The sequence below is a fragment of the Tachysurus vachellii genome, chromosome 22, assembly GCF_030014155.1.
Source record: "Tachysurus vachellii isolate PV-2020 chromosome 22, HZAU_Pvac_v1, whole genome shotgun sequence".
Taxonomy (NCBI): Eukaryota; Metazoa; Chordata; class Actinopteri; order Siluriformes; family Bagridae; genus Tachysurus; species Tachysurus vachellii.
In genome coordinates this window covers 10,299,097-10,326,994 of record NC_083481.1, presented here as the reverse complement: position 1 = coordinate 10,326,994, position 27,898 = coordinate 10,299,097, and the positions used below count along the sequence as shown (strand labels likewise).

General features: G+C 38.6%; 1 protein-coding gene across 4 annotated transcripts in view; it reads left to right on the top strand.

Moving 5' to 3' along the window:
- Positions 1 to 5,265: 5,265 nt before the first annotated feature.
- kaznb (kazrin, periplakin interacting protein b) overlaps positions 5,266 to 27,898 on the top strand; it is an 83,921-nt gene continuing 61,288 nt past the window's right edge. For 3 of the 4 annotated variants that reach the window (XM_060857809.1, XM_060857808.1, XM_060857810.1), the window contains exon 1: positions 5,266 to 5,697. In XM_060857809.1, coding sequence (XP_060713792.1) covers positions 5,538 to 5,697 — 160 coding nt within the window. In that variant the 5' untranslated portion in view covers positions 5,266 to 5,537. The remainder of the gene's footprint in view (positions 5,698 to 27,898) is intronic. The other variant, XM_060857811.1, reaches the window with a different exon arrangement.

Below are 27,898 nucleotides of genomic sequence, written 5' to 3'. Positions count from 1 at the left end.
GATACTGAGCAATACATTTCGCTCAAGAGTACCTTGATATTTCTGGGGTTTCATTGTGCCCTTCACAGATTCAAGGTATTCTATTACAGGTGCAGCAAAGCAGCTCCAATCCATGGTGTTCTGTTATTTAAAAGCTTAATTTTTTTTCTTCTGTGAACATAGAATTGATAGCACGACATGCCACAAAGGACAGTCTCTTAGAAGCAATGTGGGTGGCCATTGTGGACTCCTCCTGGGTCATCTTCTATTAAGCCCACTGTTGTGTAAAAAAGCAATGAATGGTGGGATCAGACACTGATGTACCTTGACCTTGACTTGAGTTCAGCTTGTATCTCGTTGGAAGTTACCATTTTGCACTATCCTTCTGTTCAGGCTATTTTCCTCTTGTCCAACTGACCTTAAACGTCTTAATAATATCTGCAGCTGTAGTCACATAAACATGAGTCTTATAGCCTTTACCTTCATGCTTGTCTATAACTTTCTTTCTGAGCTCCTTAGACAACTCGCTCCCCTTCGCATTCTCTGCTCTACAGTATATTCAGTGTAGTGCACACAACACCTAACAACAGAATAACTACTTTTCACCATTTAAATAGGCTGAAATGACTGATTACAGGATTAAACAAAGGTGTGGTACTAATTCAAGAAAATAGTTTATATAAATAGTTGAAAATTTGTTGCTACCAACAGTACCAGCAAATTTGTCCAGGCTATTGTAGTACAGCTTTGTAGAAAAAACAATAATCAATTTATTTTCACACTTTTAAATTCAAATTCAAATTTATTTGTATAGCACTTTTTATAATTGACATTGTCTCAAAGCAGCTTTACAGAAAATAAACATAAAACAAAAGGTTAATATAAAGATTTATATAATAAAAAAAATCCAAGATTAATATTAGATATATTTAAATATATTTGTATTTATCCACAATGAGCAAGCCTGTGGTGACTCAGGCGACTGTAGCAAGGAAATACTCTCTGGATGGAAAGGAAGAAACCTTGAGAGGAGCCAGACTCAAAGTGGAACACATCCTCATTTGGGTGTGAAAATATACTGTCTGACCGTCTGTCCTCAAAGACAACGTGGAAACAAGTATGTCCGAAAACTTCATGAAGCACTATTCAACTGGAGCTGGTAAATCTCTAGATGCCTCGGGATCCTCACATGGTTGGCCTCATCTCAGTGAACATCCAAAATCTTCATGGCACAGAAGACAATCGGAGCTGGTACCATTTCCGGATGCCCCGGGATGGGTAGAGAGAGAGAAGCAGTGGAGAGGAATTAGCGTAGCTGCTGTTTACAATATTAGCAAGCACTAGATGGTAATGTGCATGTATTAGAGCACAAGATTATGGGAAGTATTATGTGTACGCCTGACTAAAGAGATACGCTTTTAATAAACATTTAAACTGTGAAAGTGTATCTGAGCCCCGAACACTATCAGGGAGACTGTTCCAAAGATTGGGAGCTAAATAAGAAAACGCCCAGCTTTAGTCGACTGTTAGAAGACTAGTTAGATACATGGGAGCTAAACCATTAAGAGCCTTGTATATAAGTAGCAGCAGTTTGTAATCAATTATAAACTTAACAGGTAGCCAGTGTAAAGATGATAAAATTGGGGTTATATGATCATATTTTCTTGTCCTGGTTAGAACTCCGGCAGCTGCATTTTGGACTAAATGTAGCCTATTTATATTGGCTAATTAAGGCTGCCTTTGTAATATGGGTGATATGATTTTCAAAAGACAAGTTGCGGTCTAATAGTTACAGAGCTAATAGTTACAGTACATACCTCTAAATGGAAGTTGAGGTGTGAGAGCTTCTGTGTACTGGTTTTTGCACTCAGTTAATTTAGACAATTTCACCTGGTTTTAATGAGATATATAACTGGGTATCATCAGCATAACAATGGAAACTAATCCTAATGATGTTCCCTAAGGGAAGCATGTATACTGAGAAAAGCAGAGGTCCTAGAACTGATCCTTGAGAGACCCCATAATTAACTGGCAATAAACTGGAGATTTCACCATTTAAATCTACAAAATGGTATTGATCACACAGGTAGGATCTAAACCAACTTAAAGCCTGTCCCTGAATACCTGTGTAATTTTGTAAGTAATCTAGGAGAATGTTGTGATGTTGTGACCTTGGCACTGTCGAATGCGGCACTAAGGTCAAGTAGAACTAATAGTGACATGCCGTCTTGGTCCGAAGCTTAGAACAAGTCATTTGTAACTTTAACAAGTGCAGTTTCTGTGCTATGATGGGGTATGAAACCTGACAGAAAAGATATTGTTCTCCTGAAAGAAAAAGCACAGTTGGACAGACACAACATTTTCTAGTATTTTAGACATAAATGAAAGGTTTGAAATAGGTCTGTAATTTGATAGTTCATTAGGATCTTAATTAGGTTTCTTAATGAGGGGCCTAATAACTGCCAACTTGAAGGATTTATTGATGTGACCTAAAGATAATGAGGAGTTAATAATTTTAAGAAGAGGCTAACCAGCTTTATGTAGCACTTCTTTTAGTAATTTATTTGGAATGGGATCTAGTAAACAAGTTGTTGATTTAGCTTTAGTAATACGTATATCTATCTCTTCCTCTCCTAAATTTGTAAAGCACTGTAGTTGAGAGTGTAGAGCTTTAGGTGAGACTGGGTCACAAGATGCTGTCATGGGTTGAACATCAACTATTTTGTACATGTATTTTACAACATGTATTTTACATGGATCAATTTTGTCAGTGAAGAATCTCATAAAGTACTCACTACTGAACTGTGATGGAATAGTGTTCAAATACTGTATCTGATTTTTTGTTAATCCAGCCACTGTGCTAAATAAAAACCTGGATTTTTTTTTGTTATTTTCTATGAGTTTGCTGCTCAACCCTAGCAGCTTTTAGAGCCTGTCTATATCCGGACATACTGTCCTTATACGCAATTCTAAAAACCTCTAATTTAGTTTTTCTCCACTTTTGCTCGATGTTACGGGTCACACTCTTAAGGGTGCGAATATGACTATCATACCATCTATCATACCTTCTTTGCTTTATTCTATGACATAACGCATGCAGATGTACATGAGAAAAGTTTTCATTACTTTTCAGGACAAATAAAGCATTGATTTATTGAGTACCAACAGGAGTACCAATAAGAGTGCTAACAAATTTGTCCATGAAGGTATTTGATCATAGATTTTATATGAAGTGAATATAAACACATTTAAAAATTTTTAAATGATTTTCAGAAAAATGTTTTGTCTAATCTCAGTAGTTGATGAGTGGAGGTAGTCTGGCTGACTATGTATATTGGCTCTTGTGCTTGAACCAATTAATTATTTTCACACTGAATTTTCACAATAGGTCAGTTGTAGTACTATGCATTTGGGATAATATTTACATTTTCCTGTAAGCTCTGAAAGGTAGCAGAATCAGAGGATACTGAGTTGTCTTTTTGCTAACATTTATGGCATTTTGCAGATACCCTTATCCAGGATGGCTTACATTTTTTACAACTGAGGGTTAAGGGACTTGTTCAGGGGCCCAGCTGTGGCAGCTTGGTGGACCTGGGAATCGAACTCACAATCTTCCGATTGGTAGTCCAACACCTTTAACACTAGGCTACCACACCCCAGCTAGACACCCACTATTGTTTGCACTTGAGCTATTTTGCTAGCTGTATTCTTCTAGTCAAATCAGAAGCATTCACATGCTGTTAGCGATCTTATTAAATCAGCTTTAAATCAATGTGGCAAAGAGCAGCTCATAGGCATAAATCCTGTGCTAATCCTAGAATTTCTCTCTCTTCCTCTCCTGCCATTCTTTTCTCTTGTCCCTTTCCTCATTGTATTCTGTTAATAGTGCATAAAATGTTCAAAAATGCAAATAGTAATAAGTCTGGTGAAGTGTTTTATTACATGAAATTTACAGAGGTAGTTATGATTGGGGTGATATCAAAACCATTCTTTGTAAATGAAAAAGAAAAGATCCATGTATTATTATATGTATTACATCTTAAGTTACACCTCTCATATGTGAAATAATAAATATTGATTCTGTCTCTGAAATAGACACTGAATAGGCACTACACTATGACCACAGCAACTTTAATGCTTAAGAATGGTCTTTATTTACAGATAAAGTTTTATTATTTACTTGTTTGTAATAAATTAATTATTTTTGTAATAATATGTATAATATTTTTGTAAAAATAATATAATTTACTTTATTAATGTATAATTGTCCATCAAGGGCTGTTTGTGCCTGACTCTTCTCTCCTAAATACAGATGAAAAAATATCTGATTAATAATAAATAAATATTAAATAAATATCTGATATATGAGCAGGGAAATATTAAGATATTTACGTGTTTTGTAAAACAACAGTTGAATTTTGCCTTGCCTGCTGTCAGACCTGATGTCAAGAGAAAAGCTGATCCCATTTTGTACTCTTTCCAGGCTGGAGGAGGGTAACAACACTGAATCATAAACTGGTGTTGATCATAATAAAACCAGTGGATAATGCACAATTTTAATCAAATAACTGTGTTTTTACAGGTACAGCAAATGGGATTTTTTGGTTGTTTGGAACTTGAGGTATAGTAAATAGGCATAATGTAATGCATAGGCATAGAGTAAATATGATATTTTATAATGATAAATTTAACCATCTTTGAAGTAGCGAAAACTTAGAAAAGGCAGCCTTAATATTCCTGACCAAGTGGAGATAGATTAGTAGTTAAATTAAAGGGTCATCTCTAATAGATAATATATATAAATAGTGTATTAATAAACAAACAAACTAACTAACTAACAAAATGTTATAATATGGGGTGAGGTGGAGGTGTAGTATGTTCCATGGACAAAAAAATGAATATGTAATGAACACTGAGGTGTGTGTGTGTGTGTGTGTGTGTGTGTGTGTGTGTGTGTGTGTGTGTGTGTGTGAATGATAAATTGAAATGCAGAATAGAGGAATGCCAGTCTGACAGCTGCACAGGGATTTCAGTTCCAGCTAAAACTCTTTGGTAATGGCCCAAAAGCCCCACCTCTCCACTTCATGCCCTCGAGCAGATTATTTAGTCATAACTAATTGTGGACCTCTTAATCTGGAAGTCAGCAGTTGTTGAGTTTTGCAGGAATGCTCAAATGCTGCACTTTAGTTACCCCTATTCCCCCCTTCATTTCTGAAGCACATGGTATGTTCCGTTTAAAACCATGTCATCTTCCACTGCACTGGGTCTCCTCCTGGAGCAGCTGCGTAACAGAGGAGGAACCTTTCTCAGTCTTGCTTTTTTCATTCTTTCCCACGCCATTTCTTTTCTTGTTAAAACACTCTCTTTGTAGGCAATTCATGCAACATACACAAACCAGTTAGAAGCCAGGTCTCTTCAGTCAACGAGAGGAGTACATGCAAGGAAAGGAAAGCTTTTTCTTCTAATTGTTTTATTTCTGCACAAGTGGCCAGAGAAGGGGAGAGGGCACATTATCCCCCTGCTGCATTTAACACCATGCTCCTTTGTGTGGATTGAAGATGAAGATGATGGAAGATAATAAGCAGCACATCGATAGTGCCATCCACTCTGCAAACCAGGAGGTGACCAACCTGCACGCAGAGCTTTCAGCCACCAGCCACAGACTTACTGAGCTTGGAGCAAACAGCCCTACTCGAATCTTGAACAATCACCAGCACAGTAAGATTTTATTCTACGAGATTTAATTATACTTTCAGCAGATGTGTTGCACAAAGTTTAGTAGCTCTGGTTTCAAGTCTAGAGGTTGTCTCATTTCTCCAGTAACAGTGATTCTGAAGTGTTAATTCAAAACGTCATTCTATTTCCTGATGGAATGACAGTTGTATGTAGCAGTTCTTTGTGGAGAGGAGGGGGTGGTGTTGATGTGAGATGAAGAAATAAAATGGAAACTAGTTATTTACTAGTTCTGTAGAGGACAAGAATAAACACGTGCTTTGAACATTGATGAATTTCTGTTTCTAAACATGTTCAGTTTCTGATGGCACATGCAGTGTATAATCAGCATTAATCTCAACCATCAATTTAGAATGTTATTATTGGTCAATATGTGTGTATTGTTTCTAGTTTTAACTCAGCACAAGAAAAAAAAATCATTGTATACCTTGGTGCTCTGCGATTAACATGCAATTCAGGGTGTTTGACTTGTTGAGAAATGAGAAAGTTGTACTGTTTGCCATTAGCAGTGCCTACAAAAAAAGGTTTGTGTAATGCTTTCTTCTTCCTTCTTGGGATTTGTAATTTATGTCATCCATCCATCTTTCCATTTCCATTCGTTATTGTGGCTCTGTAATCATGTTGGAGCGTCCAGCATGGATCTCATATAATGGTTTTTGTATGCAGTCTTTCACACTTTGGTGCAGTGAAAACTGTTACATTCCAATGCTACTGACTGAGTGTGCAGAATCATATCAAATATGCATTCCTGCCCCAGGCTCTCCATGGGAATTGCTCTCACAGTTAAAACAGCCAGACACCCTGCCCTCAGCTCATAAACTGTGATCCACCCAGCTGGGCCATTCCATCTAACATTATTACCTAACACTGGTAATAAGTGGTTATTTGCATGCTCCTGAAATATTTACATATATAAGATAGAGCTTAGAGCTCAAAATGTTTTTTCAAACAGTATTTTACTGGTAAAGATATCACCTCTAATTATAAATATAATCAATCATAATCAAATATAACGTTAATGAACGTTAAAGAACATGGTATAATCAGGAGAATTATTCACTAGTGTTGTCATGACATTAACAAGTTGACCACTTAATATTTACTCATATGCAACAATATAAATTTTGCACATTATTTATCTTTTTTAGACCTTAATAAACCACCCTGTAAATCTGATTTGGCATAGGTAAAGGTTCCTTAGACCTGTTGGAGCCATCCATTAAATAAATTGTAAAATGTTATTATAAATTGAATATACGGCCCACAGTAAATTTATTACACTTCTAGCATTTAAATGTTTGCTTTGGGAGAAAAAACATCTGGTCATTGCATATTTGCTTATCACCTAAACAGGAAAGATTTGCACCATATAAATGTAATATTCTAAGGGCTTAAATTACTTGGTTTGGTTGTAAAGAAGAAACTGTGCTAACCCACCAAAAACATGTAATCTAATATACTATCAGTATCTACTGAAATTTTCAAATGAACAAACTATCATGTCTTTCCTATGAATTTGCTTAGCAAAGTTTGAATTGTGGAGATACTTCATAAAAGTGGAAAATACACAATTGCTTAATTTGGTATGATTTTTTTACAACCTGAAATTGTCAAATTAATATAACCCAAATGCAGATATACTTCATAAGCAACATTTAAGACAAAACAAAGGCGTTTTTTTTTCTTTCTTAAAATTTAATCTCAGTATCTCAAAAGACGTTTCTCACGTCATACCATTGTCAATAACATTTAACATGAACCTTAAAAAAAGGTTTCCTTTACATTTACCATATAATTATGGTAAGTTTTACCATTTTTTGTTTCATTTTAAATGTTTTTTTCCTATTTTGTTAGTAAATATGAGATAAATGTCAGAACTTTTCTTCAGAACTCCATTTTTGTATGTTTGTGAGAGTAGAAAGAAAAGAGAGAGAAAAGAATGGAAAAAATAATGAACCAGTAGGTCAGAAAGGATGTGATAAAAGGGTGAGGAAAAAGAAAGGAAGTGAATGGGACACAGGCAAAGTGAGCCAAGAGGAAAAAAAAGTGTGTGTGTGCTGCACCAACTGTCTCTATGGACAGAGGGGTGGGAAAAGCTGCTGGGCTGGCAGCCAGAAATGGCTGGAAATGGCTGGCTACGGGAACCTGTAGGGCAAACAACAGAGCAGATCTGTGCACAGGCTCCTGTCACATAGGCACACTCTTATTGGATTTGAATGCCTGCTCCCTCCCTTGACAAATTTATTGGCAAATGGGTGTGTTGTGGGTGATTTACAAAATATAACTGCACTAATGATGTCAAATGCAAAGTAAGGGGAGAAGATTTGTTTAAATGTGTTAGAATTTCTCAATTGCCATGGCAATTTTGGATATCATGTCAAAATACTTTTTAAATTATTATATGACCAGAGATAACATTGTATAGACATATACATTCTGTTCAAAAGGTATTTGAAAAGAAAACAGGTTCACAATCTGCTTTGATGCCATCAGATATGTGAATGCACAAGGATCTAGATTTAAAAATTCTTTCTACTTTTGGTATGTTTTATTGTTTCTGTAATGAAGATTAAGATATTGCATGACTGTGCTTTCTTTGAACTCTTTAGATGGATGAGGATTTTAATTCTGTAATTTTCTTTCTAGCTGTTTGATTAAACATGAATAAAAAATAGAATTTTGCTAATCGTGAAATTAATTGAAATATACAATTGACTCTGTTCTTCCCAGCTGCACCCTTCTTTTAGAAAAATTCCCTTCATTGCCATCTGTGACCTTCTAGTCTCCCAGTTGGCTCTTTCTATGCAGGAAAATTCCTCCCGTCAATCTTCAAAACTGACTGCCAAAAACCACACCCTGTTTATGGTTAATGCAGCATGAATGGAGTTGTGTGTCTAAACAATAGCCCTGAGCTGGGGTTCACCAGGCCTAATTACCCAGAGAACACACACAAGCTCTTCTTTTTGGGGCTTTAATGGAAACTGGATTGAGGCACATTTGGGGAAAGTAATCTGTTTCCATGGGAAGCACTTGGGACATCTGATCCCCATGATACCTCTCTACCCAAATAACTGCCCCACTCTGCATTTTCTATCCAAATGGACCCTAATCATCCATCTCAGTGGCCGGAATAGAACAAAATCAAATCTCTCATATGGGTGTGTGGTAGAGTTAAGTCCAAATATTACAGTCTGTATATTCAGCCATAACCATTAGTGACTTCTGTGCAAATGTAAAATGTAAATGTAAAATGTGCAGAATTTAATCCACTGTTTAAGAGGTCCATGTTTCATAGTTGGTATTTGAAGAGTATGAGTGACTGAAATGCAAATCTAAACAGAGGCACAAGGTTCACAGCACTCTCCAGACACACACAGCTTCTAGTAAGAAATTAGTAGTGAGAGATTAGGGAGGATTAGTTTTATCAGCAATGATACAATGCAGCCCAATGATATGTATCAGTGATACCCAATGATACAATGCAGCCCAATGCAATGCAATTGCATTATGTATCCCACACTGGCTTTTACTTCTCACCATGATCTTATTCCTACACTCTTCATGTGTTATATCGTGCAAAACAATTATATACAACATAGTACGTTTTAGATCACTTTGAAATCTTTTAGAAGATTTTTTTTTAGAATCCTTTTTTAATTGCTATTTTTATTATCAACCCCAGACGATGATCCTTATTACTAGTACAAAGGAAAATAGAAATAATACCATTTTTGATAATACTCATTAAATGGAGTTGAAGTTATGATTCATTCAAGGTGATAATTTTGGGCTACCCTATGAATGCTGGAGAAGTAGGTTGTAAGAAAAAAAAGAGCTGAAGCGAGGAGAGAAGACAGATATAACTAGTGAATTTATCTTAGTGAAACGGACTTGGAAAAGGAAATGTTAGGATGTTAGGTGTAAGAGTAAAATGCTCGTGTGATCATGTTAAGTCATTGATTTGTAACTCAAATCCAACTAAGTTAAAGCTAAGAGAATAAGAAAGAAGCAACAGTACTGATGCTGTCTCTGTCTATCTCAGATTCCCTTTTTTCTAACATTTTCTGTTTTCACCTCCAGAGCTTCTGATCTCAACTTGGAGCAATAATTCTTTATCTAGAGTGAATGGCTACTGAGGTATGACACTCGAAATCTGTTTTTTACTCCACATTTACTTCACAGCTCCCCTCTTCATCTATTTTTCACTTCATACAGAGGTGCTCTTTTCCTTGCCTCACTACCCAGACCTGCTCATTATAATACAATAAGGAGTGATATAGTGCATATTTTCTCTAAGGACAAGAGTAACAGAGTAAGCATCCTTAGCTTATTTCTTTGTCTTTGTGTGCACCTCGTTTTTATTAAGCCCACCTAAAAGAAATTCCAGTGCCTGCCTTGGACACGTTTATCAGACACATCATCAGTTCTGCTTTATATCTGGAAAGCATGGTCTGGGCTGAAATCAGGAGCATTATAAAGAAACTTAGGCAGAAGACACCGCTCTTACAGCAGGGTCCTGAGTGATGTATAGGTGTCTGGAACACATGCTGGCAGAATCAAATCTGCTGCCATTAATTTCCTTCACTTTGAAGTTGAAGAATTTCTGTACAAAACTAGCAAGGTGCATGTTTGTTTCCATTCACATATCTTTAGATACATCTATATTCTGCTTAGTATGGATCCAGAATAAGGCAGCAATACACCCTGGATATGACTCCAGTCCATAGCAGTGTAGCATGCACATTCATATTCACACACTCATTCATACAACTGGGGCAACATAGAACTGGCAATCTACCTAACAGCTTTTTTTGCAAGATGAGAGGATACCCACATAGATACAGGGAGAACAGAGGAAACTCGACAAGCTTAATATATAAACAGAGACTGGAATTGTGAGTCAGACACCTGCTGTGTCACCATACTGTACCAAATGTATTTATTTTAAATATTTCCTTCTCACTGCATGCAGAAACACACCTCCTTCTTTACCTCCCACCCCCCCTTACAGTTGGAGGGGAGGGGGAAAAGATAATGATTTGAAGTTTAAGAATGTTACTTTTACTCTCTGTCATGGAGGATAAAAACATTGTCATGGAGGATAAAAACAAATAAAGAAAGCGAAGAAAGGCTTACGATAAGGCAAGAAGTAGGACTCGTGTTAATATAGGATCAGTTTTCCAGCGCTGGAGAGAACTGAAGGAGCGGGAAGTTGGCCACATATTCACAGATTCAAGTTTCCCGAGTCAATAACTCCTGAGCTAAACGCTGTTACTACACAAATAACACCTCTTTTCTATCGTAGTAATGTAGAGAGGCAGCTACAACCGCATTTTGCTAGTAACAGCGTTTAGCTCAGGAGTTATTGACTCAGGAAACTCGAATCTGTAAATATGCAGCCAACTTTACTTAAGACGCAGAGGTTGCTTTTTTCCTTTTTTTAACGTTGGTTTTGCTTTGTTTCACAGAACTAATATACAGTATGCCGTCCTTTGCATGATTATGCTTGTGTGTCATTTTTGCTTGTTTGTTTATCTGCAGTTGTATTGTTCTTCCCTTCAGCTATGATAAAGACACATTTCTTTCCATTAGTTGTCTGGGTTACGTATGTATGTGTGGGCGGAGCTATCAATACAGGGGTGGGACCCATTTGGGTTAGGGGCATGTTTGTTTTGGTGATTTCAAATGTCAACATTGGCTTTCAAACAACGGAGACCCTACCTTTAAGTGTTCATCATAAAATAACCAAATTGTTCTTGACATCAAAAGGCTGTAACATGCCACATTACTTCAACAAAAAAATTTTTTTTTTTTACTTTTATGTTCACTGGCAGTACAAATCTTCCAAATTAGTTCAGTTGTATTGCATATCTTGTACAGAATCTATGCTTCTGCAAGATTTTATATATATAATAAAATATTTCAGAAAGAGGTAGGTCTTCACCTGTCGTTTGAAGACAGCCAGTGACTCAGCTGTTTGGACATATAGGGAAAGTTCATTTCACCACCTCATTCCCAGAACAGAAAAGAGTCTTGCTATATACCTACAGTAGCTCTTACCCCGAGAGATGGATTACATATTCCCTTCACTGTGATAGGTCCAAAACTGGTTTCAGCCTGAAAGTGCCTGAGTGCATTAAGCAAAGTCCATGAAGGCATGGTTTGCCATATTTATTTTAGTTTATGTGGAAGAATGGTGACTTGCAAAAATCTCTCACTGCAGTCAGTCTCAACTCATTTTGGATGAATTGTAATGTTGACAACACACTAGGCCTTATCATAGCTTACGAGTTTTTCACTTAAGACTTGTTCCCAAAATCAGCCTTTAAAGCTGTACATTTCATTACATTTCACCAGCCTATTTGTATTTACAAAGCTACATTGACCTGCCAGATAACTCTTTTCTTCCAAGAGCACACTATATAGGTTCCCTGTCCTTTAAAATTCTAATGTGGCTTTTCACAAAATAAGTTGTCAGATCATCTGTCTGCCATCCAGTCCAGCAAACAATGACATTCATTACCATTTACCACATGTGTAATTTCATCAGGAATCATATTAGACCCATAACTAAAAAGTCCCATAATTAACCATTCGCGTTCTCATTCAAATACAAAATCTTTGCATTAGTTCAACCCTTTCAAACAATCTAAGTAAAACAGAACTTTGAGTTCTATTGTGTTGTGTTAAATAGTACTACTAGGCACACCTTGTCTAATCAAAGTTAAAATGGATGATAAAAATGAAAACAATCCACGTTTGGCACGTTCAGGTATTTGGAAATATGAAAAGAAATGCGTTAAACTAACCGTGTTAAGAACATATTTAAATCTAATGTATGAAAAACTGACTGAATATCTTTGTTGGCCATGCATTAATTTATTTACTTCTTGTTAAAAAAATTAGAAATGCGTCTCTTAAAAATGATTTGACCATTTTCTTCCTATACAGAAAATGTGTGTGTGTGCGCGTGCATGTGTGTATGAACTATCTGTGTTTATAGTACTATTAGTTATTAATTCAGAAATTAATTTTCCTTTGAAAGACATGGAAGGGGTCAGTGGACCATAATTATTACAGTACTGTAGTATGTGAACTGTTGGAAAATCAGCTTGCCCCTACACTAAAGATGTAGGTCTGTGTCTTTCTTTCCAAAGTGCTCTCAGCATGAAGCTGATTCCTATCAAGCACAACAGGTTTTTACTTCGTGGGAAAATATTCTTGGCTTTGGACCATCTTCCTTTGTGACAAAGTGGAAGGAAGGGTGTGTGAGCATAGTGTATAGTGAGGGCTAATAAAGGAAATGGTGAGTTCTGGCTTTGTCAGTAGAGAGTAAATATTTACTTTAGTGTATAGAATTACAGACTCCAGGAAGTAAGAATAGTCATGATGACTGAGAACATATTGACTGAGGACAGTATTTGTCTTCTAAAAATATTTCTGATCTATTCATTACTGGTTTTTGTTGTGGGTTCAAGGAGATATTGTGGATCCAAAGTCCAAAAGCATATTGAGTGTTAGGATCCCTACATTCCACACATGCATACACATGCAAACTCATTTAATCATGAACAGAGTAAACTGTACTTCCAGATTGCACATTTTTCCTTCCCTCTGTGTAATTCTTAAAAACCTGTGTGCACCGAGCACAAAAATGTGCATGATTAGATTTTAAAATGAATATGATTGCCTGTCATTTGTTAATTGCCACAAGCTTCTTAACTACTATTTTTACTTGCTTCTTTACTTCTGTAATTTTCAGCAATTTCTGTATTTTAGGTTGTAGTTAAGTAAATCTGACCAAAGAAATAAAAAAAAATTATACTGTTAAACAACTCTTGAAGTTTGTTTTCCTCTTGCAAAAAACATGAACCTGAAGGAAACTATATATCATTGATGATATTGAACAAAACTGGAAAATTTAGTTTGTTGGGGTTAGGTTATAGGTTTGCAATTTTTTCAGATATTTTTAATTATATATTGTGTTTACTTATGTATGTTTATTGCTGTAAGTTTATGAACATGCATACAAATGCTGCTTGATCTATTCCCATGAATTCTTTCATAAACTTGCAGTATATCAGGAACTACTGGGACAATCCTCTGCCATGCCACCAGTACTGGGAGTACTGGTAGGTATTGTGGTTATAAGGATCAAGATCATTACTGCTAGTGAAAATGCATACCAGTGCATGTGTTTCACAATTCCTTATAAAGGGTTGTATGTGTACTGCATACAGGCCTTAAAACCAACAAAGATGAGGACTAAATAGTACAAAACCATACACAGGAGGCATATACACTATAGGCTCAAAGAAAGCATAAAAAATTCTCTGGCTACCCCTAAAATTCAGCGACACCAAAGCTTGGTGAGCTATAAAGTTTTGGGCATTTGGGAAACTTTTGCAAATTAGCTGTTGAATCCTCGGCATCTTAGTGACAGGTGAAGCCGAGCTTCATGGGCTGAGATAAGGAATGTAGAGTTATGCCTGTGAAACAATTGACAGCAGGACACAGACAAAATACCAGTATATGAAAGGTTTAATTGATATTTTCATTCTTTCTGACCTGATGTCTATTTGGTCATTAATTTGGCAAAATTGGAGATGGGGAGTCCATCTAGATTGAATTTAAATTAAATTATTTGACTTTGAGAAGCCAAACAATTGCAGGAGGCATCTGGGTGGGGGTGCGATGAAATTACATATTTCTGGAAATGTTTTCTATAATAAATAACACCTAGACCTGGCACCTTTTACCTACAGATGTGCTCAAAAGTTTGCAGACCTTGGGAGAATTTGCATGATGTGTTCCATTTTTTTTAAAGAAAACAATTGAGAAGGATACAGTAAACAAGTTCATTTCATTTTATTATATTTCATGTTTGAACATCTAAGAACATCCCATGCACAGTTTCGTGCTGTAGAATGCAAATTGTCTGCCAGTATTTTCTGATAACATGCTGCAAGTTGTTGTTGTTTCAAGAAGCACAATAACGAAGTACTTGAACAAAAATGACCTGCGTGGTTGAATTTAGAGGAGAAAGCCATTAATGCACACATTCCACAAAAAGGCCCACCTTCAGTATGCCAGACAGGCCTCACAGCTTCTGGAGCAGATTCATTTAGAGTGATGAGACCAAAATTTAACCAAAATTTAACTTTATAGTCATAAACGTTTATATACAGTACAACCGTAAACGCTATGTTTTGAAGTCAACAAGACCAAGGTGAAAAGTACACATTCTCCAGTGAAAAGCATTGTGGTGGTACTGCCATTGCATGCCATATAGATGGCATATGTTCTGGCTTGGCTTAACTAGAAATGTGAATGCAAATTCAGCACAGGTAGTGCACAACTTTTTTAGTGTTAGAAATTGTGACAAAACGGGATCATATTTTGAGCTAATCTGAGACTGTCTTATTAGACTGAGAGAGCAGTCTTATCTTATTAGACTTCCAGTAACCATAGTCTATATATTCTTTAATAATCACAAAGTAAAAATGCAAAATCTTTAGGCAGTTATGAAGAAATACTGTAAAGTAAGAATGTTTTCACATATATATTTGAATGTATTAATTTACAAAATGCAAAGTGACCAAATCAAATCAACATTTGGTGTGATTACCCTTTTTCTTCAAACCAGCATCTTGTAGGGTCAGAGTCAGGTGTATGTTTAACAAATTTTACCAAACAGCTGCATCTAAACTGTTCATCAATTTCATATGTAGGAACAGCCAAACTCTGCTACTAAGGTGGGGAAGTGGAAGACAGTTTCATGTCACAGGACATATACCATGGCAAGACAGAGCAAAGCAACAAGACACAAGGTAATTATTCTGCATCAGCACAGTCTCTCCCCGGCAAAGCTTTTAAAGCAGACTGGGGTTTCAAGATGTGTTTTTTAAAGAAGCCCAAAAGAAACACACAATCATGAGGACTATAAACAGTTGGCAAAGGAATCTTAATGCTGCGGATGAAAGATACATCATGCTTATTTTTCTTCAAAACCAGAAGATGTTAAGCAACATAAGCAAAGAACTGGAACATGGAAAAATTAGCTCCAAAATAGGATTGCAGAAAAATGGCAGCAGGTGCTCTTTGCATATCATCCAAACCACTCCATGGATGATGCTATTGCCACAAACCTCCATCTGGCCCTCACCCACCTGGACAATAAAGACATATGTACAAATACTGTTCATGGATTCATTTCATTTCATTCATTTAATTTCTGTTCATTTCAGCTCAGCATTCAACACAATCATCCCTCAGAACCTGACTGAGAAATTGAGCTTGCTGGACCTGAACACTTCACTGTGCAACTGGACCCTGGACCCTGGACCGGGGCCCCTCAGAGCTGTGTGCTCAGTCTGCTGCTGTTAACTCTGCTGACTGCAATGCACAGATCAAACCATATCAACATGTTTGTCGATGACATGACCATGGAAATGTAACTTAAAGCATCTTAAATTGTTGCCAACACCACTGTATTAAAAGTCTTAAAGACTATGACTATTTTGTTTAAAAACATGACAGCCTGGTCTTCCAAATTTCCAAGGATAACATAGCAATATAGTGCACATTCCCTTAGAACTTAAATCTTGCAGGTAAAAACTGATGATTCTCACCTTTTTTAACTACTTTTTTGAATGTCATGGGCCAGAGTATGTGACATAATGTAGCTAGAAGAGGCTAAAAAACACACACATACATGGCCTAAAAGTATGTGGACACTTAATCAGTATGCTGTAGCACTGAGATTTCCCTATACTGGAGCTAATGGGCCTAGCAAAAACTTCCAAAAAAAAAGTCCAAACTAATGCTCACGGTTACATATCAGTCTTATTCAAATAGTGTAGTGGTAAATGTAGGTTTGTACTTTTACACTGATGCAGAACATGGCATCCAGAGCATTTGCTGGATATACTGATATGCGACATACCTTTGTGACAGAATGATGGTGTAAAACATGCACTATAAAATGTGCTGCAGGTACGTTGGATAAAATGTTTTCTTTGAGACAAATATTTGCATTTGAATATCATATTTTAATTGTCAGGTGTTTTATTGTAATAGTCATTATGTTGGCTTTGTAGAAGACATTCTGTTTTCCTATTTACCCTGCTAACAAAAACAGCATTGCTGGTCCAGCATATGGTATGTTTTGCATGCTGGGACCAGCTAGGGATGATGGTATGCTGGTCCAGCATTAGGTGCTGGTTGCTGGTGTGCTGGCCGACCAGGTTGGGATGCTGGTGTGCTGGCCGACCAGCTTGGGATGGTGGTATGCTGGTCCAGCATTAGGTGCTGGTTGCTGGTGTGCTGGCCGACCAGCTTGGGAGGGTGGTATGCCGGTCCAGCATTAGGTGCTGGTTGCTGGTATGCTGGCCGACCAGCCTGGGATGCTGGTGTGCTGGTCAACATATGTTGTTTTTGGATGCTAGTATAATCCCAGCAAGACCACAACAAAACCCATTTGTTACATATCACATTTCTTAGTGCATATTCATAGTTAAATAAAGACCAAGACAATTTTCTAGAGAATTGTAATTCACTTTTTAATAAAGAAAAACATTCTGGATAATCCTGGATACACACACACATACATACATACATATACATATATATATATTTATTTATAATACATATTTATATATATAAAATGTGTGTGTGTATAAGTTTGTTTAAAATATTTATTGGACGGTGACATTTGCCATCACACTGTAATTTACACACGTGCACAAATAACGTTACACAATATAACCTTTACAACACACATTTTTGGTCTTAGCTTCCACTCTCTCTTTTAGCGAGTAACAAGTAGTATGTGGTGGCGATGACCATGTTTTTTTAAGAGGTGCTACCCAGAGTCGTTTGCCTGTAGACAACCCCTGCTCTATGTCTTCTTTATTCTCTGAAAAATTATAGAAAAAAAAATAAGAAACAAAACTATACATCACTCATTTGTTTATATTGTGCAGTGAACGAGTTACGATAAAACAGCTACTGCTTAAGTTACATACCTTTAAGCATCAGTATTTGTGCCCTGCAGAAGTCTTGCTTCCATCGTACCCAATAAACCTGAGTTTGGTCAAACATGTAATTAAAGTCCTTAATTTCGCTAGTTTAAACAACTGCCGTGCAGCCGTCATCCAGGTACCTCACGTATGCCAACATTCTGATTCCCAGTGATCAGCAGATTCGTCGTGTAGAAGCGGAAGCTTTTTATTTACCCCAAAACAAAATCCTAATTACGGTGGCAAAAACATGATGAACATGATGCACTTATACTAATTTCGATAAACACTGTAAGGTATATAATGTAGTCGAAAACATTGCGAGATTTCTTTTTGGAAAGTGCAGGAACTACATTTACCTTCGTGAACATAGTTGCTTTAAAGCAACGCTGCTGCTGGGTAATATCTCTTCACATTACCGCTCTATTAATAAAACAGACAAACAACTTAACTGCTTCTTAATTGAGACAAATGGATTTTATATATATATATATATATATCTTTCAAAAACCATCATTCTGTATGATTTATATGCTGCTTCCCTCATGGAGCCCGGGAAGTCAACATTTGTTGGTATTACTATATTTAATTTGTGGAGACACTTTAATCCCTAATGAACGATTTTTAAATGTTTTTATTCTTTGTTATTCAAAGTTTTTGAGCTTTGTTATTTCAGTTCTTTATTCAAAAGAGGGAGCAAAAGAAATAACACACTTATAATTAAATATATTCCAATATATTGTGTTTTAATCTTATATTAATGTGTTACATAGAAACATACACAAGCAAAAATAAAGGTTGTTCCCATAAAGCTCATTCCAGAAAGATCATACTGGTTAACCAGTGTCATAGGCGTGAAACCGGTTAGATCCAAATGCAGGTTTATTTGCAAAATCCAAAAACAGGCAAGGGTCAAAACACCAGGCAAACAGCAACAACAAAGGAAATCCAAAAGCAGTAGTCAATAATCCAGGCGTAGGTCAGGGCAGGTAGCAAACAATCACAAACACGAAAAACAGGCAGGGTCAAAAACAGCAATAAACAGAACAGAGAAATACGCTCAGTATGCAGACAGGCTAACAATACTTCGCGTCATACGAGAGTTCTGAGTGAGCTTAAATAGACCAGGTGATTACAAACAGGAAACAGGTGTGCTGAGTTGGTGGTGCAATGGATTGTGGGAATTAGAGTCCTGATGGTAAAGTGCAGCAAATCCTCTGCAGGCCAGCAGAGGGAGCCCTCATGGCTCTCATAACCGGTAAAAACAGCCTGGACCAGCATGGAATTCATGCTGGTTTATGCTGGATTTTTCAGCAGGGTAAGCTTAGACAAAAATGTATCAAGAGTAACTCCTCCAAGAGTAACTCCTCATGCACCAAATTCGGATATCGTCGCTGGCGGGCGGAATCCTCATATCTCCAAAACCATTATTTTTCAGGAAATTAAAAAAAACATTATTAAACATTGTATCGTTAAAATTGTTATTATACCGTATATTGTTATCATATACTGTTGTGTACCAACATTAACACAACATTTTCCCAAAGTCATGTTTTATCGGAGATACAAGCTTTATGACTTGGGAGCAGGGAGATACAAGATTATGCTGTCATTGATAAGAATGGTACGGACACAGACGTCGCTGCTGCCAGCAGTGTTCAATAAAGTCTGCGGTCACATTGAGCCTTTTGACAAGAGACAACGCTTCAATAGTTAACCAACGCTAATGACTGTAGTTACATACATCTTCCTAAACTCTATTTTAAAGGTTTAAGAGCTATAAGTGATGCAGTACAAAACACGGTAAGCTGATTAGGCTGTCTAATAGGTGGAAATTAGTCTAATCTGCTCGCAAACTTACCTTCGTGCCTCACGGGTTTCTTTCTGCACAGAAGCATTACAACTATCGATTTTTAACAAAACAGGCCTATTCAAATGTATCTAACCTAACTATTTTCACTTGTTAGTGTCCAAAAAACAGTGTTTTACATGCACAGTGCCAAGAGAGGCATTGTCTATAAGTAGGCTGACTTAAAGTCGGTAAAATAATAATAAAAACAATAATTTAATAGTGGTTTCCAAAACATTCAATTTAATTCAAATATTATATTATAAAAAAATTTTTTAAATGTCAATGAACATGTATAATAAGCAGTAATAAATAGTAATAAATAGATATTTAAAATACATCAATAACACAGATAAACATAGATAAAATCATAGTTAAAGGAATAGTTCACCCAAAAAATAAAATTAATAAAGGTCAAATTATCGTTTCATGCCTACGTTATACGGCATGTTTACCTATAATAACGAGGCAAAAAGCCAGCCAGCTTGCTTAAAGTGATGAGCATGACGGCAAAGGCAGCTACTTGTTGAACATAACGGTTTGCCTTGACATTGTAAGATACAATCCTATCTTATCTGCAATGCACAGGGTTTAGTCCGTGTTGCAGTGGATTGTCTTGCGCTAAATTCCTGTCCTCAGACGAGCACCAGAACTAGCGGGGGTCAAGATTTTTTTTTCTTTGAGCCCCACGAAAATCACTTTAGATATCACTTTAAGACGTGTTGATTCGTTGCGACTCTTAATCTTGAGGAGAAATATACCGCAAAGCTCTCCCGCGGAGTGAAGAAGAGGTGGAGTTACGAGGTTTCTCAGATAGTTGAAGTGTCCAATGGAGTTAAGAGATTTGCGCTCAAGCTATTTTCAAGGCTTTAGATTGGTTATTAACTTGTAAAAATAACAGACCCACGTGGGGACTGACCAATAGCATCGATATGTGAAAAAACATGAAATTGACAAAATTTGGACATACGAGGTTTCCGCCCGACGATATGTTGTAGACCCTGGTCTGATGTTTGTTGCTATTACTTTTCTAAGCGATCCGAGTACCGGTACTTCCAGTACCGGGCCTCAAATGCCCCTTTTCCACCAAAAAGAACCGGGTGCTGGTTCAGAGCTAGCACTGGTGCTGGTTCAAAGTTGGTTCCACTGGCAAACCTTCTAAGAACCAGTTTGTCTTTCCACCGGCTAGAGAGCCGTCATTAAAGAGCCGAGTCTGACGTCACTGTATACGTGTCACGTGTGCCAGCAACGTTAGCGCAGCAGCAGCAAACACAAACATATCATCAATGGCGGATGTTGCTTTACTGTTAATGCTCATGGCTTTGTGAACCTACATTAGCGTCCAAACGCAGCGAATCCAGCGTGTACGTGCAGCTCCATATAATCTGTATAAACGTAGGTTGTAATTGAGAAAGTACATAACGTTATTTTATCGTTAACACAGAAAAAAGTTAGCCTTAGCATGTAGCTACCTACTATCATATGTGCTGATAATGTATCATATCGCGGTAAAGTAAAAGTGTATTAAACATTAGTATACTTAAGGTACATTATCAAATGCGCTAACAGTAGCCCCGCCCACAGCCCCTGACACAAGCGGTTCTTAAGTCTAGACCAACAACGTTTTGGTGCTACTTAAGAACCACTTTTCCTGGTTCAGAGCCGGTGCTTTGGCTGTCGAAAAAGAAAGAACTGGTTCTAAATTAGGCTCTGGCTCCGAACCAACACCCAAACTGCCTCGGTGGAAAAGGGGCAAAAGTGGCCTTTTTTCCAATAGACTCCCATTATAAACTTTGGAAGTTTATAACTCGGCAAGCTTTTGAACTATCTACACCAAACTCGGCCAGCTCCTTTAGGGAGATACTCTGAACAAACTTTTAAATTGGTGTACCGACTGGCCTTTCGGTTGTGCCACAGCCCCGCCCCCAAAATATGCAAAATCAAAAAACTTTTTACAACATGGACATGTGAGATATCAAAACACTCAGAACAATGAGGGGAACTTCCTCACATGTATTCTGATGACAGCACTCAACACCACGTGGCGTCACATGCAGCCCCACCCCCAAAATAAGCAAAATCAAAAATTATCACAACATGGACATGTCATATATCAAAACACTCAGCCCAATGAGGGGAAGTGCCTCACGTTTATTCTGGTCACGTCACGTAATGTCACAGGAAAATCAATAATTAGCACAGCACAATGCGAGGAACTTCCTCAAGAGTATTTGGATGATGTCACATGCCCATCTCCACTTGCCTCCAAATGTTTTGGCACCCTATCTTTCTGTCCACTTGCCTCCAAAAGTAACACTGCCCCCTATGTCCTCTCGCCTCCAAAAAGCACCGGCATTTGCGAATACTTGCACCGTCAAAGCCAACATCAAAGTTTGTTGCAACTAACTTTACAAATCTAGTTACAATTTATGGTTTTTGGTCCATATTTGTGTTATGACTGATTTCTGACTTTCTGTTTTTGGTAAACATGCGTTTGAGCATCCTTTCTGGCATATATTCCTTTACACTAATGTGTGTTTAAAAACATTTTTGACTGTGTGTTCTATTAGTTTTAGTCAGTGCTTCCATCAGTCAAAATGCCATCCATTCTGTAACTGAAATCCAGGCAGAACATTTCATAATATACATGCTCTACATACTACATATACCCTGTTCCAAATTATTATGCAAATGATATTTTTCTCATTTACCTAAATAATTGATGTAAATACAGAGGTGGGTAGTAACGAGTTACATTTACTCCGTTACATTTACTTGAGTAAGTTTTTGAAAAAAATATACTTCTAGGAGTAGTTTTAAATCACTATACTTTTTACTTTTACTTGAGTAGATTTGTGAAGAAGAAACTGTACTCTTACTCCGCTACATTAGGCTACAATGAGCTCGTTACTTTTCTTTTTACCTCTTTGGTATTCTACACATCAATTTTAATGTTTAATTTTGACAGATAGAGAAACTTCCGCTAAGGCTCTACCACGTGACTGTTTCACCAATCAAACGTAGTTGTGCAGTCTCGTCACGTTACCATACTCAATCTCAGCGGCGGGACGCGTTAGTTAGCAACATAAACATGTCAGAATCAACCGTCGGCAATGCAGACACAAATGAGGAGGAAAACCCGCACCCCTGGCCTCATATTGAAAGCATGTTTACCTTAGTAAAAGTGCGAGAGAGCAGCTACATTATGAGGTGTCTTCTGTGTCTGCCAAAGCAGATAGGTGCATGTTTGTCTTTTAGGTTACATATGACAGAGCTCTCAAGTCTTCACCGTGAGACACGCATTTCAGTCAGTTCACACCTTGTATTTCTTACAGTAATACAGTAATAGAAGTAAGGGAGAACTTTTTCTGCTATATACAATTGAATTAATGGACGAGGCGCAGGCATACAGTACACAGAGCAGTTTTGTCGAGTTCAGCTGTTTCGAGTTTTTTTTTATGTGCTCAACTTTACTCAGCGCCGCAAGAGCCGACAAACAGATGACATCAGACGTGTCGTTTCTTACAGCGCCGAACACACATATTTAAAGGGATAGTTCACTCAAACTGCTCTGTGTACTGTATGCCTGCGCCTCGTCCATTAATTCTGTCATAATTTACTCACTCTCATGTTGTTACAAACCTGTATAAATTTCTTTGTTCTGATGAACATGAAAGAAGATATTTTGGGAAACCAAAACAGCTTTGCAACCAGAAGATTTAGCTTACCTGAAACTAAGGAAAGTACTAGAGGCTTCCTGAAATTAATTAAAGGAGTAGAGATGTATTTCATTATTATTGCCCTTTCATCAAGGCATCAAATGTGCAACAATCACAACACAAAAGAACTGAAATGTGTGTGTGTGTGTTTCCTTCTGTTGTTCTGTCACTGGAGACACACACAGTTTATGAGAATTTATGGACTGCCTCGTTCTAGTTCTGCCTGGTAAAAAAGTATAAAGGTTTGGAAATTTGTGTTACTTGTGCATATTTATTTTTTATTTATTATTATTTTATTTATTAAGTACTTGAATTTACCTGAATTATTTTAATTTATACTATTTTGTGAAGGCTGTGAAGCTGCTATCAAATAAGGGATCCTATGTTAAAATGTAACGTGACCTGTTAAAATGTTTAAAAAGTTAAAATGTTATAAGTTTGATTGAAATAGCTTTTGATTTCAGTAAATATGCTGCAAATACAACAAATGACAATTTTCAGTTCTTTACAACCTATAATGTCACGAACGCGGGATAAAAACGGACCCAAACGCAGGACAGCTAAAACAAAAAGGGATTTATTTACAAAAACACAAAACAGGAACACGGACTTGAGACAGGACCAAACAAGACGAAGACAACAGAGGATTCCGCACTGCACAAGGCAACGCGGCTCAACTAAATACTAATGATAATCATGACACATGAGGGACAGGTGTGCAGAGGCGGGGAGGAAAAGACAAGGCAAAAACACCGAACATAAACAAAAAGGCACATGGCCAAAGTCCGGGCAGAGTCCTGACAGTACCCCCACTCGAGGCGCGGCTCCCGACACGCCAATCCGTCCTGACAGTCCCGACGGGTCTGGGAGGGGGGAGCAAGGCACACGGAGAGGCAGGTGGCGGGAGCAAGGCACACGGCGAGGCAGGTGGGGGGAGCAAGGCACACGGCGAGGCAGGTGGGGGGAGCAAGGCACACGGCGGCGCAGCCAGGGGGGCCGAGCGACGTCCACAGCCGAACAGGGGGGCCGAGCGACGTCCACAGCCGAACAGGGGGGCCGAGCGCCATCCACAGCCGAACAGGGGGGCCGAGTGCCGTCCACAGCCGAACAGGGGGGCCGAGCGCCGTCCACAGCCGAACAGGGGGGCCGAGCGCCGTCCACAGCCGAACAGGGGGGCCGAGCGCTGTCCGTTTTTTTAAACATAAATAACTTACACTGTTCCAAATTATTACGCACAGTAAGTTTCAAAACACTTTATATGTCAGGACTCTGCCCGGACTTTGGCCATGTGCCTTTTTGTTTATGTTCGGTGTTCACGTGTCTGCCCCGCCCTTGTCTTTTCCTCCCCGCCTCTGCACACCTGTCCCTCATGTGTCATGATTATCATTAGTATTTAGTTGAGCTGCGTTGCCTTGTGCAGCGCGGAATCTACTGTTGTCTTGTCCTGTCTTTAGTCCGTGTGTTGTTTAGTGTTTCCTTTGTTATTAAACCCCGTTTGTTTTGCTATCCTGCGTTTGGGTCCGTTTCTATCCAGCGTCATGACAGAAGATTCCGCCACATTAGGACCCAGCAGGATAGCGGTAACCTGGACCGGCCAATTGGGAGTATTTTTTTTCTTATTTGATTTTTTTCCCCCCTGGACTTAGCGGTTTTGGTGACATCGGTCCGCATTTTTTCGGTGAGGGACGCCGCCCCGCTTCCGGTTTCTCTGTGGGGGGCACCGCCCCACTTCCTGGTTGCGGGCCATGTCACCAGCCCGAGTTTCGTTTTGATTTTTCGGTGTTCTGTGACATCGCCACGCACCTGTCTGGTGGGGGGCGTCACTTCACATTTGGTTTCCGTGGAGGACGTCGACCCACTTCCTGTCCGTGGGGGGTGTTGCAGGCCCGTGTTTTGTATCCGTGTATTTTTTTCTGTTCTGTGGAGGATTTATACGGCTGTATACGTCTCTCGGCCCCCCTGTTCGGCTGTGGACGTCGCTTGGCCCCCCTGTTCGGCTGTGGACGTCGCTCGGCCCCCCTGTTCAGCTGTGGACGTCGCTTGGCCCCCCTGTTCGGCTGTGGAGCGATGTCGCTCGCCGTGTGCCTTGCTCCCCCCACCTGCCTCACCGTGTGCCTTGCTCCCCCCACCTGCCTCGCCACGCCGCGAGGGGGGGGTACTGTCAGGACTCTGCCCGGACTTTGGCCATGTGCCTTTTTGTTTATGTTCGGTGTTCATGTGTCTGCTCTGCCCTTGTCTTTTCCTCCCCGCCTCTGCACACCTGTCCCTCATGTGTCATGATTATCATTAGTATTTAATTGAGCAGTATTTGCCTTGTGCAGCACGGAATCCTCTGTTGTCTTCTGTGGTCTTCCTCTTGTTTGGTCCTGTTTCGAGTCCGTGTTCCTGTTTTATGTTTTTGTTAATAAATCCCTTTTTGTTTTAGCTGTCCTGCGTTTGGGTCCGTTTTTATCCCGCGTTCGTGACATTATAGGTTGTAAAGAACTGAAAATTGTCATTTGTTGTGTTTGCAGCATATTTACTGAAATCAAAAGCTATTTCAATCAAACTTATAACAACATTTTAACTTTTTAAACATTTTAACAGGTCACGTTACATTTTAACATAGGACCCCTTATTTGATAGCAGCTTCACAAGTCTTGCATCCATTGAACTTGTGAGTTTTTGGACAGTTTCTGCTTGAATTTGTTTGCAAGATGTCAGAATAGCTTCCCAGAGCTGCTGTTTGAATGTAAACTGCCTCCCACCCTCATAGATCTTTTGCTTGAGGATGCTCCAAAGGTTCTCAATAAGATTAAGGTCAGGGGAGGATGGAGGCCACACCATGACTTTCTCTCCTTTCATCCCCATAGCAGCCATTGATGCAGAGGTATTCTTTGCAGCATGAGATGGTGCATTGTCATGCATGAAGATAACTTTATTACGGAAAGCATAGTTCTTCCTTCTGTACCAGGGAAGAAAGTGGTCAGTCAGAAAGTCCACATACTTTGCAGAGGTCATCTTTACACCTTCAGGGACCCTAAAGGGGCCGACCAGGTCTCTTCCCATGATTCCGGCCCAAAACATGATCCCACCATCGCCTTGCTGACATCACAGCCTTGTTGGTACAGGGTGGCCGTCCACCAACCATCCACTACTCCATCCATCTGGACCATCCAGGGCTGCACGGCACTCATCAGTGAACAGGACTGTTTGAAAATTAGTCTTCATGTATTTTTCTGCCCAATGCAGCCGTTTCTGCTTGTGAGCATTGGTTAGTGGTGGCCGAATAGAAGCCTTCTATTCGGCCACCACTAACCAATGCTCACAAGCAGAAACGGCTGCATTGGGCAGAAAAATACATGAAGACTAATTTTCAAACAGTCCTGTTCACTGATGCACAGTTGCAAGACTCTGGAGGACTCTACACCTTGATGTCCGTGGGACTCCAGAGGCACCAGCAGCTTCAAATATCTGTTTGCTGCTATGTAATGGTATTTTAGCAGCTGCTCTCTTGATCCGATGCATGGATCTGGCAGAAATCTTCCTCAATGTGCCTTTATCTGCACAAACCCGTCTGTGCTCTGAATGCGATGATCATGCTTAGGTTTTCGTGAAATATCTAATGTTTTCATACCTCATCCAAGGCATTGAACTATTTCACTCTATTCGGCAGCAGAGAGATCCTTTTTCTTCCCCATATTGCATGGAAATGGTGCTCTGCTTAATAATGTGGAACTCCCTCCTTTAGTAGTTTTTCCTTCAATTGGGCTCACCTGGCAATCTAGTTATCACAGGTGTCCGAGACAAAATATTTAATCTTTGTGACACTTAAATAGAATTTGCGTAATAATTTGGAACAGGGTGTATAAAGATTTCAAGTCTCTGTTCCAAACTGCTAAATGAACATTAACGTTATTACTGAGTTAATAAAGAACCCTTTGTAGAACTCATTGGAGCAGCAAAGTACCTTTCTATGAGGGAGTCTTTAAAAAGAAAATCTTGTAAAGAACCCAAACTCATTACTACTAAGGCATTTCAAATGCTCTATGAAACTGGGCCTTTTGTTGCATATACATTATAGCACAGTGAGATTCGTTTTGGGGAGATAGCTGAGGGTAGGGAGGGTTAAGGGCATTTCTCAAGGGCCCAACGCCGGCACCTTGGCAGTTTCTGATCAGAAAAGCTACAAAATATAGATAACAAAATTAAAAAAGTAAAAGTAATTGAATTTTTATTTTTGAAGCACAGAACCAGGTTTATGATGGCACTACATTTCATGTAATAACTAATTAAAGATATATCAACTATAGTAACACTGATGCACAAGAAGCCATGATAGTGACTGTGAAATCTCCCTGACAGTTTGGCCAGATGGTTATAGCTTTATCCACTGAGTGTGTGTCAGGAGAACTAATGGTTACAAATTTTCACAAACCCTGTATATTGAAACACTTCAGAAAAATTTGGTTATGGCTTTCCTTTATTTGTGTCTTGGCCAAATGTCTTTTCTTGCTGTGTTGTTTAACATGCAGAATTTGCTACTTTAGTCTTAATCTCAATTTACTCAATGAGCTCTTTAGAAAAGTCAGATCAGGGTGATGAGTGGCTAAAGACAA